Raw genomic sequence first — 15,235 nt, 5'->3', positions numbered from 1 at the left:
GGATCAATACCTTGTTTTTCCTTTCATCTACTGTTTGTGAAGCTCTGTCAGTGCAGGGAAAGCTTTTTAGTGTGAACCTGTTTGTGTACTACACAAGTTCTTCTGCAAGGATCCTGGCAAAGAAATGTTTTATTCTAATGTAGAATACATTACACCCATGAGCAAAACAAGTTTGACTGGTTAAAAAGTGCAATTTTGCCAGTAAAAGCCTGTTCTACATTATGAAATTCCTAAAAGACTGTGGAGAGCTAAGCAGTTCATTTTGACTGTCATCAACTGTCTGAATCCAGAACTTGTTTCCAGGTTTATCGCAATAAGATGTCTTCTCTGTCCAGATTGCATAGTTGATGGGCTGTGCATACATCAGAGGTTACGTAAACACGTGTGCTTTTTCTACTTGCGCAACAGGTTAAGCATCTAACAAAAAATCAGTTTTCTAATCTTCCCATTTTGCTATGGCAAGTGATGGACTTAAATTTTCACTTGTCTGTCCTTGTTTACATGAGGGATTGGGAGTGATATACAACACTGAAGACAGTGGTTTGTTGCAGCTTCCTGCATGAAAAGTGCACCCTTGGTTTGTCTTAAACTAGCACTGAAACTTAATGTTGGCAGGGTCAGTGGCCTGTAACCTGGTCTTGCAGGGTGCTGTGGGGCCCTTTGCTGTGTGACAGTTCATTGGGTCAGGTCCTGTGACTGATGCTGCCGTTGTGAATGAAATCCTGATGTTGTTATTCTCAGTAGGGCCTCAAGGGACCAAGAACTAGGCTGCCAAATATCACACAAGAAAAAACGCTATGATCTCTGGACAGCTTTATTTTTGCTTTCAGAGGGATGACTACCTTTATAAACTTCTGAAATGCTCTTCTCTTCTGTTTTTAATGGGGGGAAAAAGCCCGGGATCAAAATACTGCATATTCAACACGTATGAAATGAATAAATGATGATTTTTTTGATATTTTTACTTGGTACTGTATCAAATGTGGTATTTAAACACTTCATTGGTTTCCTTGAAGTTTTATTTTAGTTTATTTAAACAAGAAAAAATGGCACATATATTGAAGACCTCATTAGTTACCACAATGTGATGTTTATTCCTACACTTATTTCCCTACTCAACTGGCATCATAATTAAAAGGTTTAAAGATTTAAAGTGATGTGTCTATGTAGATTTCTTTATACCTTTCCCAGTTCATAAATATATAGTTCCCTTTCATTAGAATCTTAACTCTAAATTCTTTCCTCGATGCATGTACAATCTTGAAGATTTATCATTAATACAGTTAAAGATGGAAAAAAATGTAACTTTCAAGTCTTAGACTATCAGAGTGAATGAACTTTTCTTCCTGCTCATATCATTAGGTCTGTAAACAGAAAAAATCTTACCATGCTGGCGTTTAGTAGACATGGATAATATTCTTCTCATTTTAAAATCCTGGACATAGAACTTTAATGTGTCTCAGTTAACTTTACTCAGGAACAGGATACACAAATTGTTTTCTTTGCATTTTTGCTTTCCTTCTTTCCTCCCTGTAAAAATCAAACAAAATTCATCCCTTCTGGAAGGAGATATTGTAGAAGATAAATCGTCTGTGTTTTATAAGCAGAATCATATGCCATTCAGAGTAGGGGTAGGAAAGTGCTTCTACAATCTGTGCCTTTTCTTTGCCAACACATTTTGAAAAGCTGTTTATACCTGCTACTGCGGATATGAATTGCTTGTTAGAAAAAACAGTTTAGATCTCTGAAACTCTGATTGTTGTTGTATTACTATAAAATAAAACAATAGTATAGTTCTTAAATGCGGACTCCTACAGAAAGCTTAAAAGAATTTTGGTGTTCTTAGTTCTCTGTGATGCATGTTTTTTTAAAATATTTTCACTGCATTTTACTAAGGAGAGGCAATTTTACCACTTGTTAACTAATTCAGGCATACCTTTTCTATTTTAAAGGAAAGACCATTTAAAACAAGATCTTATGAGCAGGTGGTTTGTACAGAAAAGTTGAAATCCAAGTGATGGGAAAAGTTGCTAATAGGATCAGTCTTATGTAAATGGAAGATAAGCATCTCTCATTGCTCAAAATCAGGTCTGATAATTAATCATGAGGGTGAAGAGTTGTGATCATTTTGATTTTTAAAAAGGGTAGAAAGGAAGGGAGCTAGGCTGGTGAGTCTCCCCTCTGTGCCTGGCAAGATCATGGGACAGATCCTCCTGGAAGCAATGTTAAGGCACATGCAAGACCAGGAAGTGATCTGAAATAGCCAGCATGGCTTCATCAAGAGCAAATCCTGCCTGACCAATCTGTTGGCCTTTTGTGATGGAGTGACTGCATCAGTTGACAAGGAAAGACCAACCGATGTCATCTACCAGGACTTCCACGAGGCCATTGACATGGTCCCACTTGACATCCTGATCTCCAGATAAGAGAGATGGATTTGGAAGGTAGACCATTCAGTGGATAAGGAATTGTCTTGAAGGTCACACCCAGAGAGTGGTGGTCAGTGGCTCTGTGTCCAGGTGGAGGTCAGTGATAAGTGGCATGCCTCAGGGACATCTGAGGTGTCCCTCCATCTTGGGTCTGGTGCTGTTTAATGTCTTGATCAGTGACATGGACGATTGGATTGAGTGCACCCTCAGCAAGTTTGCAAATGAAACCAAACTGAGTGGTGCAGTTGATAAAACAGAAGAAAGGGATGGCATCCAAAGGGACCTGGACAGGCTTGAGAATTGGGCCCATGTGAAAACTGATCTTCAACAAGGCCAGGTGCATGGTGCTGCACCTGGGTTGGGACAACCCCAGACATGAGCACAGTCTGGGAGAAGTCATTGAGACCAGAGAAGGACTTGGGGGTTCTGGTAAAGGAAAAGCTTGACGCAAGCCAGCAGTGCGAGCTTGCAGCCCAGAAGGCCAACTGTGTCCTGGGCTGCATCAACAGAGGGGTGGCCAGCAGGGCGAGAAAGGTGATTGTCCCCCTCTGCTCTGCCCTTGTGAGGCCCCACCTGGAGTGCTGTGTCCAGCCCTGAGGTCCCTAGTGTGAGAGGGATGTGGGGCTGTTTGATCATGTCCAGAGGAGGCCACAAAGATGATCAGAGGTATGGAGCACCTCTCCTATGAAGACAGGCTGAGAGAGCTGGGGATATTCAGCCTGGAGAAGAGAAGGCTCCAGGGAGACCTCATTGGGGCCTTTCGGTACTTAAAAGGGCTTATAAAATAGATGGAGGGTAACTTTTTACTCAGACAGGTAGTGATAGAGCAAAGGGGAATGGCTTCTAACAGGGGAGGCTTATATTAAACGTTAGGAGGAAATTCTTCCCTCAGAGGGTGGTGAGGCACTGGCATAGGCTTCCCAGAGAAGCTGTGGATGCCCTATCCCTGGAGGTGTTCAAGGCCAGGTTGGAATGGGCTTTGGGCAACCTGATTTAGTGGATGGTGTCCCTGCCTGTGGCAGGGGAGTTGGAACTAGGTCATCTTTAATATCCCTTCTGACCTTTGTGATTGTGTGATTCTGTCTGATACCTTGGTACCAAGTGATCCTCATGTTTGTGCTGCTCTGAAAGAACAATGATGTTGAGAAGAGCATACTCTCTTACCGATGTGGTATTGTTGTAGATGGCCTTCATATTTTTTGAGCCAGATGCTAATTTTTTTTTTCTTGGGCAGTGTCAGGTTGCTTGTGTTCACTCTTGCTCTCTTGTGTGGTTTGCCAGCCTGGATTTGAAGGTAGAACTAAAACTTTTAACACGCCTTCCCATTGCAGCCCTAAATATGTTTGTACTTTGAAAAATAACTAGTTGGCCTCTTGTTCAATTGATGAGCATGATCCAGTAATTGTACATTGAAAATGATAATCATGATGCAAATAGCTTTGTCCATGGCACAATTTTGAGTATGCTGTTTGCTGCCTGTACCAAGGAACTGTGTAAAAGAGCACTGCAGAGGACTGTTGCTCTGCACATGCCGCAACAGGTTGCTTCAGTTTATAAAGGTGTTCACATGATGAAATGCAACAGGTTCACATGATGAAATGCAAAATAACCTGTAACAGGATATTTTCCCTTTTGAAGGAGTTTCCATTTGAATAGGTGAGACGGAAACCAGGTTAAGGGAGGGAGGAGAGAGAAGGGAAACTGAAAAATCTGCATCTAGGTTTATGATATGAGATTGCCAGCTGTTTCATCATTGCTTGCACGTCACTGTTTTCACACTTCTGTGAGACCCTTCTGTTTTGCAATGTTGTCATAAGCTAGTTTGCAGCAGTGGATAACGCTGTGAAACTATAATGTGCTTACATCTGCATTTAGTTGTGTAGCATTTAATTTATTATGATATATTTGTTAATGTAGCACACTACGATTTGTACTGCTTATGAAGGTAGTCCTTCCTTGCCTCTTACCCACAAGCTCCTTGTTCTCAAAAATCTTTAAAACCAGTTATCCAAAAAATCTGTCCATCAGGTTTTGGAATGGAGCGTTTTCTGATGTGATAGCTTTCATTAAATATTTTTGCTACAAGCCTGTGTCAAACACAAAATAGTTACTAAGTTATATATGACTGTCATTCCGTGAATTACTACGCTATAACATGCCCCTTAGAAGTACTCAAAAAAACCTACGTAATTTTAGAAATACTTTTTATTGATGGAGAGTAGGTGTGGCATCTTAATTACACTCCACAACCATTAAGAATTATTTCTTTGTTTTGTGACCTCCTTTAGAAAAATTATGATGATGTAGTGTGAAAGGATTGCTTGGATAATTGTGCAAGAAAATGGAAAACCCCTTAGAGGAAATGTGTGTATCTGTGCTATCCAGGAGGAATTAAAAGTACACCTGTTCCCTGTAAGCATAACCAACCAATCTTTTTTCTACCTGCTAAATTGTTCAGGTTCACACAGTAGGTAGCTAAATGACTCAGAACCCATACAAATTGCACTTTGGATTTCTGATCCTACCTGACAGTAACAGCAGATATCAGGCGGATGTCACGTATTCTGCCAGCCATCTGATATTCTACTAACAGACACGGTGTAAGTAGAGCTAATTAATTCAGCTTTAGTAAACACTTTCTCAGTCAAAGTGACAGTATAACTATGTGTAGTCTAGCTCACAAAGTTGATTAAACTGCTTTACTGTAGCACTGGGGGGTTAAATATCACAGTGAAGTTGGTACAACACCACATGTGGCAAGGAACTTCATGCAGACTGAACAAATTGGCCAACTGCTCGGTGAAGAGAGTTCTTCGTTCACAGTCTGAATAGAGTTGTTCGTATAGTCAGACTTAATGTTTATCTTTTGTACTCGTTTTGGCAGCAAATAGATTTGCTCCCTATCCCCCCAAATCTATATTTGTAATTCTTTCTGCTGTAGTGTCTAACTGCCAAATGTGTGCTTGATGTTTTTGCTGCAGCCAGCTAAGCTTACAAGATTTACGCACCGCCGTCTTTCCTCTAATGTGCGTGGTAAACTGGCTGCTGTTCAGCATTCATGGCCTTTTATCTGTAGGTTTTAAAATACGTTGGCGATACCCATCATTTATATAGTTTTGGGGCTGAGTCTGTACTCAAAGGTGTACAGGAAAAGAAAAAAGTTTAGAGGTTGTTCTTAAAGTTGGGCTTAGTGGTGTTCTTTGAACTGAAATTTATGCTGATCAAATAGGATTTTAAAGGTATTTTAAAAACCACTATCACAATTTGTGGAGTTAAAGCAGGTTTGGTAAGTTTGTTAAATTTCTCAAATCTTGCGTGAACTGGGTATAGCTAAGCTGAGATACGGTTTCACAACTGGAAGCAATTAAGTTTAGAGGTAGGAAGTTAATGCATTGTGGTTATGCTGCTGGTTTAATGCAGCATCAGCCTGTGCTGCTGTTGAAACAAGTGGTCTTGTAAGGGGGGAAAAATGAAAACATCTTCCCAGTTGCAGCCCTTATTCCTGCTTTTTCCTTTTATGCCAGCTGCAGCATTTTGGATGGGCACACTAGGTCACAAGCTTGGAATTAATCTGGATTGGAGTGCAGTGAGGTGAACAAAAAACTAACTGCATGGTCTGAGCCAGAGGGTAGCAGTTTAGTGTTCGTATACTGGGACCTGCCCTTATCAGTGACCCGGGGCCCAGGCTGACACTGCCTGGGGGGAGCCAGGTGCTGCCCTAGAGGGGAGGGCTGACACAGACCTAGTAAGCAGGAGGAACAGGACACCGGGAACATGGAGACAGCTCGGCAGGAACAAAATGCCATGTCCTGTTTGAGGGAAGGAAGAGCCCCTGGCAGGGAAGCAGGCTGGGGGGAAGCAGCTCTGTGGGAAAGGCCCTGAGGCGCTGGCAGAGGGCAGGGCCCTGGTGACAGAGGAGGCAAAACAGCAGCACCCAGGGCTGTATCACCAGGTGCCTAGCCAGTGGGTGGAGGAAGGTGGCTGTCCCCTCCAGCAACTCGGTGCTGTGTGTATGGCATCCAATTTTAGGCACCCGATACAGGGAAGTTATGGATGCACTGGAGGAGTTTCATCAGAGGTCTCCATGAGGGGAGGAGAGGCTGAGGGAATCAAAGCTGCTTCTACCTGGAGAAATGGACTGCTAATACCTATGGGGAGATTTTAAGGGTGATGGAGTTGAGCTCTTTGCAGTGACTGAGTTCAAACAGGAGTGATTCAGGTTAGGTACAAGGAACAGCTTTTTTTTGCCATGAGCTGGCTGCCAGAGAGGCTTTTTGGTCTCTGTCCTTGAAGGTTTTCAAGACCCAGCTGAATAAAACGTAGAGTAACCTGGGCTGACTTCACAGTGGAGCCTGCTTGGAGGAGGACTTTGTGCTGGAGACCTCTTGTGTCCCTTTACAGTCTGAATTATTTTGTGTAGCTGGGATTCTGTGATCCAGCCAACCTCTAGCTGAAACTAACACGGTCAGCAATTTGTTGGCAACAGAGGGAGAACTTCTTCCTTTTAAAACTCAATATATACTCCTTCAGTGCTGGCGATAGCCTTCAGTGTTTAATCCAGTCTCTTTTACTTTCTGTTGCAGTAGATAAGGGAATTGTATGGTGGGTTATTTTGACTTAGATAAGGAAAAGTAATAGGTTAGAGGAAAGCAACGTTTGCTAGCTGCTGTTTAACCATGGAGTGGTTTGAGTCACATTTAAAGCTTTTTAGGTGTCTTTCAGGATTTTTTTAAAGTCACTTTCTTAAACCATTTAATATAAAATGGTTTTGTCATATTTCTAGAGGTCTGTCCTCAGCTTGTTTTGATTTTAAGTGTAAAAATAAGCATTTCTTCCTGGTGGCAAGCTTAAGTCACCACATTACTTAACCATTTAAAAAAAAAAAGTTTATGGCATGGACAACTCTCTCTTAAGTTCAGTAAGAACACTTTTCTAAACAGTGAATCCCACAGAGTAAATAGAAAACAAGTATTTTTTTTTTTTTAATGGTAGTGCACATGTAAAATGAGTGAGGATTACAGCTTTTTCCTAGTATCTATTGCTTATTTGAGTCAAATAGGCCTTAGTTACAAGGGAAAAGGGAAAGGCCAAGGCTGTACCACTGCCAGCAAAAGTATCACTGGACCACTCTGGTTCTCAGGATCAAAGCAAATATTAGCAATTGCTGATTAGAAAGCCCATGTATAATAGATAGACCTAAAGCTTTAAAAGCTCACCAGAGATGCCTGCTTTTGCTCTTCAGGATTTTTCTTTTAAATGAAATATTTCTTGTAGAGCAGGAAAAGTGCTACAAAACGTAATCTTCGTCTTTGGCCAGGGCCTAGAGGGTATTGTGTCATTTAGAAAATCTGATTGTGTTCGTCTTTGTAGTCATACCTCAGACTTTCAAGATATTTTTAAGCTGAACAACTGTAGATAGAAAACAAAATTCAATTTATTCTGGGAATGATGATGCTGTGTATATCATTACCATATTTCTCCATTAAAATATTTGTTCCCTTTGAGCCATGGCTTTATTTCTCTTCCTGAGCACTGAAAATGTGCTCAACTTGGTGCCACTGCATGATAATTTCCTGTAGGTACCTTCCATTTCACTCTTCTTGACGGGAATAACCTCTTCTTGGATGGTAAATTAAATTGCATATGCACTGCAAATACAAGACACAGGGGTGAAGAGAGCTTTAGAAGGACTGAAAGTTCTTCACCCCTAGGCATTAAGGCCTGATCTATGCAAAAACCTTGTTTGAAAGAGGTATCTAAAGGTTTGGTCAGATGCAGAATTTGTTGCATTGCTATCGAACAAATTAGTTTAAATATTTAATTTTCTCACTTTATCCAGTGTGCACTTTCTAGATGCAGCTTGTTATTGCTGGGACAAACTATTACATGTTTTGCAAAATGCATTACTATTTGCGTTTTTATTACGAAAAAGGAAACTTGTAAAATTATTCTGGTGATAAGTTACATGCATCAATAGTGGAACTGTGCAGTGTCTGGCCATGATTAGTCCTGCTTTCTGGTTTGTCAGATCTTTGTGAGTAAAACGTGCTTTTTTTCTGAAAAATTTAGTAAATTATATTTTTTTTTTCATGTTTGGGCTTGTTATCTTTGAAGTGATGCATGTAAGAGAGGATTTCAGCTTCAGGCTCTTGAATCGATACTTTCTTGTCTTATGGAAGATTAGTGCAATAAATATACAATTATTTTTTCTAATTTCTCGCTCTAAGGGAGCTGTTATGATACTTGAACATAGGCATCTAAAGTCATTTTAAACTCTTTGCAATATAATTCCTGGCTCCCTGCTGCCACTTCAAAATGGTACACATTCTTCTGTGTTTTCTGCCGTAGTGGTAGTCAGGTGCTTTCTACAGGTCTGTCTAATGTGGCCCTGGACACCTGTGTTTGGATGCCTAAATTGCTTTCTAATGGGCTGTTTCTTGTCAGATGTTTTCAGATGGTTGTAACAAAAGATAAGCTTGTACTTTTGATATCATTCAGGAAGGAGAGGAAATAAATAGACAAATGAGAACTTTGGACCTGTAGAATGCTACAAGCAGAATGTTTACTAAAACAAAGAAACAAAAAAAAAAACTGCTGACACATCTGGATATGTTAATAAATATTAAGGCTTTAACTTTGAAATACAAATGTAGCTAGTAACAGTCATTTATTGTAATAAATGGTCATACCTAATGTTTGTTTGAAACGTAAACATTTTAATACTCATTCCTTTTTTCTTTATTAGTTTAATTTAAAAATGCTTTGTCTTTGCACAGGATTTTTTTTTACACTTTATTTATTGTTAGCATTATAGGTGTCAGAATAATTCTAAACTCAGTTGTGATCTGACTTGAACCTCTGTGTGTGTCAGGTGAGACTGTGGGGCTTTGTTTTTGTTAGTCTACATCCCCACGATACATTACAAAACAGGGATGGTGACTGTGTGTAGAGCCAAGTAGGCTTACGGTGGCCGATGGAACTGGATTTGAGGAGTTGGTTATATGAGATGACCGTGTTTTATCACTTCTATAGAAAGAAGTGGAATAAGCTACAGGCAGGCATGATTAAAAAAAAATAATAAAGTTGCATTTGGAGAGAATTGTGGTTGCCATGAAGATACAGGCAGGCTTCATTTTGAGAAGTCTGTAGGTTGTTTGTAAAAAGTGTTACTTTGCAAGAGCAGATGAGGTGATTTGTTCTAAGGTAGCTACATGAAATACTAGCTAATGCTGAGGTTTCGTTGTTTAATTTTAATTCCTAAGGCATATTTTGTAAAGTATATTTGGTTTAGTAGCTTGTAGATAATAGAGCAGGTAGAAAATTGCCGAATCTTAGAAAATTTAAAGTGCCTGTTTTTTGCATATAAAGTTCACTGGGACTTTGTCCTTTCTGGGAAGTTAGGGAGTGTAGACTGGAGGTCTGCATGTCCCAGGAATCTACTACAAAGGCAGATCTCAACCATGAAGATCCCATGATAACTATTTTAGACAGTGTGTTTGTCTGTATGATATGCTAACAACCACTGTGAACATTGCTTTTAAAATCTATAAGGGACGCTTTTTAGTATCTGCTTTTATTTTTTCCATCTATGTTCCCAGTTTACAGATGGTTTAAGTCCTCAGAAGGAATCTTTTTCTTTAGTTATATCATGTTCAAGGTAGTGCTAGACAATTTCAGATTAGACTGACTATAAAAGTTTTCAACTGCGAACATACTTTAAAGTAGAGTTTAATACTTGCTGTTTTAGTTGCTGTTATCTTATGATAATATCTAATAATAACATCCTATTATAGTGCTGTATTGCTTAAAATAGAAATAATTTTGAATATTTCCTGTCAGATTCTATTAGGTTAACATCTTGGAAGGCAGTGAGGTTGTTCAGTTTTCTTAGCGTGTGATTTGGCAATACAGCTAATTCAGTAACTTTCAGTTTCATAGAAAGTGCTTTTCACCAGGATGCTTGTAAAACTTCTAGCAATGCTGACATCAGCAACAGAATACGTAAAATGGAACTGGTCAGCAAAGAAGTGGCAAACCCAGAGAAAAAAAGTGAAAAGAGATGAAAAAAGAGTGAGTAATTTTGTCAGGATTGTTCTTGCAGCTGTGTGAAAGACATGAGTGCATAGTACAGTAGGAGAGCAGCATAATTTTTAAAGGCTTAAAGTAGAAGGTATCAAATTCAAAATGCTTAATATTCTGTCAAGTTACATAAACTAGACCTATTAATCTCATCTTTTCTTTGCAATACTAAGGGAGGTTGCTAAGGGGTGGGGGGAATGTCAAGTGAAATGGCTGCAAGGGTGTTATGTAACAGAGTTAATTTCGACCTACGCTCTGCTTCTCTGCAGAAGAAGTTGAAGAAGAGTCTGAAACTACAATTGAGGTTGACTTGACGGATAAACAGAAACATCAGTTGAAGCACAGAGAGCTCTTTCTTTCTCGCCAGTATGAGTCTCTTCCTGCAACTCACATCAGGTAAGAAAAAGTAAATACTGTTTATCTGTGTAGTCTGTTGAGGTGGATTGCCTGCCAGTAGCCCGACTGTTTGAACACTTCAGCCTTTATCTCACAAAAGGGCGTGATTGTTCACAGATGAGCTGTGCCAGGTAGTCCCATGAATTGTTTTGGAGCCGCCTTTGGTATTGCCTTCTGTTACTTCATGTCTGAGCATTGGAAGGGACAATAGTCTCAGACAGAGCTTTGGGTTGCCATTAGAGGATCAGTTGATAATGTGGTATGAAGTCAGTCTGTTCCTACTTCGGAAGAGTTGTTTTGTTAATTCTTCTTCTGCTGGCCAGAGGAAGTGTGACCACTTTGTATGCCCAGGGAGACCACAGATTGATTTGGAAAGGAAACAGAGACACAGTGGTCAGATCTCTAATGTAGGGCTGCACACATTTAAAAATAAAATTACTCCAACTTCAGTAAATGTGAAGTCATGACTGAGTTTGGCTAAACATTTCAAAAGCGTTTCAAATATTGTTTTAGATTGCCCTAATGGTAATGTAAGAAGGGGCTTGCTAAAGCTCTTTTTTTTTTTTTTTTATACTTCTTTCTGTAAATGAAGTAGATGCTTAAGTCATCTTCTATGTAGAGGTCGAACAATTTGTTCATTTGGGGGGGAGATACACCTGGAAATGGAAGAGGATGATCAGAAAGAGCAGTGGCAGAAGGGGAGTGTACTAAATATAAAACAAAGGATCTTAATAGATTTGCTTTCTGAAGAAATTTTAGTTTTCTTAGTACATCCATCTCTCCTCAGCTATTTCAGACCATAAATTACTGAAAGCTACAAAAAATGTGTATGTTCGGTAGATAAAAACCTTGTATGTGCATACGTATTTTTCTTTGTCAAATGTGGCTTACCGTTCTTATTACCAAAACAGAAACTGGAAATTGGGAATTTTTATTAATTTCCTGTACTTGATTCAGCCACTTCTCTGACTTTGAGAAGGTCATTTACATATCAAATGTCTGCTTCCCCAACTATAGCATAGAGATAATAATCCTGAACAGTTTCTTTTACTTACTTAGACATTTAAATATTGAAATAAGGTATTCTGTACCTAGCTTCTCTCACAGCTTGGAGAGGAAATACAATAGAGTCTCTATCTCCAGGGCTATACAAAGAATCCAGAAAAACACGTGAATTCATGGTACATGTAGCACTGCACAGCAGGCAAATGCAAAGTGATGACTTGCGTTTACTTTTCAGAACATATAAAATGTTGTACTGCTATACTGTCATGAATTGCTAAGACCTTTCCCAGATGCATTCTGGAACAAGTTTAGTGTAGAAGTGTAGACTATCCTGACTTGGAAGGGACCCACAAGGATCATAGAGACCAACTGCTGGCTCCACACAGGACCAGTTACGTGTAGTAACACTGCCTGGTAGACACAGTGCTGCATTGGGACATATTCAAGAAGGTGTAATTGCATAGCTCACTGCAACAGAAACCTGGAGTGCTGGTATGCAGCGCAGGGCAATGTCAAGATGATATACTCATTTGGGTCTCAAGGACAGAGCTTGTTCCCTTACTGCCATGGTCAAGTTACAAGTGAAACCTCCCTCCTGAAATGTATAAGGTTAATAGCACTCCTCCAGTGAATTGCCTCCTTTCTTCCTGATCCCTGCATATTACAAATTCAGTTTTGCCAGACACTGTAATTCCCAGTTCTTATAACAGTTTTTTGCTGCCGTGGACTCGCTGAGCCCTCATCTTCATTCAGTAGATTTAAACACCACCCAGTATGAATGCATGCAGCATTCATGATACAGATAGTTCCCAAAGCATTGCCATTCCCAGCAGGGGACTGAATTGAGTTGAATTGCTGCGTGCTTTACCTTGGATTTTCAGAGACTTGAGCGTTACCAAATACAGCATTTTGGAAAAATGGTAAGGCACAGGAAAAAAAAAAAAAAGGTTAAAAGTTGTCATCATGGTGAAATGGTTTGATGTTGTAAAAATTCACCATGCAACTCAGCATATATGTTCCAGTAGAGCGTATTGTTGTTGTAAAAGAAAAAGACTGCGTTAATTTCGAAGATCATTTGTACTTCCTTTTCAGTTTAACGCTTTGTATGATGTAGAGAAATGTTTTTTTCCCAATGTGCAATTCCTTCATTTAGAACACACCAAATGGTCTGAAACTCAGGACAGGATAGGACAGCTCATTTTGTTGTTTAAGTATTGTAACTTTTTAAGGCATGGCACCCTAGGAATTGGTGATACTACATCAGGATTTCTAGTCTTGGCATTCTCTGCAAACAAGCTGTTTTCAGCATACAGGGTGTGTGTGTGTTATATATTCATATACCTTACGTGTGTATATATAAGCTGTAAAATTTTAGCTAATTCTTAAAAGCTGATTTTGAGCCTTAGAAGCTTGGTTTATTTTCTGGTGTAAATCAGACTGCTGGATAAGATAAGGAGTGAATCTGCTTTGAATAGGCGTGTGGTTATCTGTTCATTTGGATTGTTAAGAATTGATTTCTTTCTTTCTGGATTGAGGTTATTTAGAGTATTGGGACCTTTGAAGCTTGCCTATGGTTTCTTTTTTTTTTTCTTTTTTTCTTTTTATTTATTTTTTCTTTGCTGGTAGAACTTGGATAATGTTTACACTAGTTAGATTCTGGCTTAGATTTTCATCTTGTTCTAAGTTGTGGTCAATAGCCAGTACAAGTAACAGAGTAAAAGAAAAAAACCTGTCTTTATCGGTGGACGTTTCAGTTAAACACCTGAAATTCTTACGTATGTCCCCATAGTGGCATAATTGCAAAGTAGGTGTGTTTCACATGGTGCAGGACTTTAAGATCAGTTGCATGGAGTGGTGTGCATTGCTTCTGGGCTAAGTGACCCTGTAATGTTATGCTGAAAAATCATTCCTAACCAGCCTCCTGTGGCTTTCTTAGATATATTTGTATTGCTGCTTCTCTGCTAAAAGTTGTGGTTTTTTTTTTTTTTGTTTGTTTGTTTTTGTGTCGGAAAAAGGAGGGGGGGATAGCAATGACTTGAGTTTCCTACAATAGTGTATAGAATGTGTATATATTGTTACACTCAGTGAGGTAAGAAAATACCGTTTTGCTGTGCCTAGGTCAGGAAAACATTTTACCTCTTGTGATCTGAATCCCTCTATTCTTGGCATTGTTCTTTCTACTCCATGTGTTCTCTTCTTGAAAACCCTTCTCAGCAACAGAACACAAGATGCAATCTAAGTGATAATTTGCTAAAGCTCGTTTCAAAACATCTATACATTTGTAGATCCATGTTTTTCTCTCAACATCTTCTATGACTATGAAAGTAAGACTTTTATGAGTTGCTGAATGCTTTGGCTCTTCTGCTAACTACATAGTAATTTGTGTGTATAAGCTGCATAAATTGTTGCTGAATGAAAACTCCTAATTTTTATCTCTTAAAGAATAAGATGTTTCAAGTTGGAAATGCTTTTTCCTGTGATTAGATTGTGACTAGGTAACAGTGTGAACTATATAAAACTTGGAATTTAAGAATATGAAAAAATGATTTGAACACTGTCTAAAATTAATTTAAAATTGGTGTCAATTGTGCATGATTATTCCAAGAAAGGCTTAGCCTTTAAATGGTATAAATTTGGAGTGTTCAAAATGAGGACTTCAGTTCCAATCAAGATTAAAATGGTGAATTTTCAGACTGATGGTCACGTGCAGCATAAAAGCTCCGAGTCGTCCATGTCTATGCATATGTTGAGATGCCAGCTGTTCTCTAGTTCATTTAGATACACATGTCAGTTTGCTGTGCATTCTGTTTTGAGTCCCATTTTATCAGTAGTATGCTAAACAGGTAATATCCAAGTTATTGATCTACATTTTGGCCACAGGTGTACATTGCATACACAGTCTTATACTTTTTGGGAGATTTGTGTCATTTTTTTTGAGACATGGGTCCTAGTAATACTCATTTATCAAGTGAGATAGGTGTTGGTTTCCCATAACTGGGGAATCAATTTTTTAAAAGTAGCAGAAGCTCTTAAGACTCCACAGTTCCTAGTCTGTGGTTTGGTGATCATTGCACACTGCTCGTAAGGGATCAAAACTTGGCTCAAAGTAGTTGTGTGATTGGAAATCTTCAAAACAGTTCTCCATTTCAGTAAGTTCAGGAAAAACATTTTTTTATTTAGGATACCTTTCTCATTCACTGCTCTATCTGCACTTTTTTTTCTCCTCCTTACTCTTTATGATGCACATGAGAAAGGCTGCTATTGTGTTCCGCTCAAAAATTTACTGCCTTTCTGCATTTTTTCACCTTGTTTTCAGTTTAATCTCA

General features: G+C 39.1%; 1 protein-coding gene across 10 annotated transcripts in view; it reads left to right on the top strand.

The window, feature by feature from the left end:
• Positions 1–15,235, top strand: part of MTA3 (metastasis associated 1 family member 3) — a 156,519-nt gene that overhangs the window by 29,168 nt on the left and 112,116 nt on the right. For all 10 annotated transcript variants that reach the window (XM_027454127.3, XM_072035754.1, XM_027454132.3 and 7 more), the window contains one exon: positions 10,778–10,904. In XM_027454127.3, the coding sequence (XP_027309928.1) occupies positions 10,778–10,904 (127 nt within the window). The remainder of the gene's footprint in view (positions 1–10,777; positions 10,905–15,235) is intronic.

This window comes from Anas platyrhynchos, chromosome 3 (genome assembly GCF_047663525.1).
Source record: "Anas platyrhynchos isolate ZD024472 breed Pekin duck chromosome 3, IASCAAS_PekinDuck_T2T, whole genome shotgun sequence".
NCBI classification, from domain to species: domain Eukaryota; kingdom Metazoa; phylum Chordata; class Aves; order Anseriformes; family Anatidae; genus Anas; species Anas platyrhynchos.
This window is presented reverse-complemented; position numbering and strand designations above follow the sequence as displayed.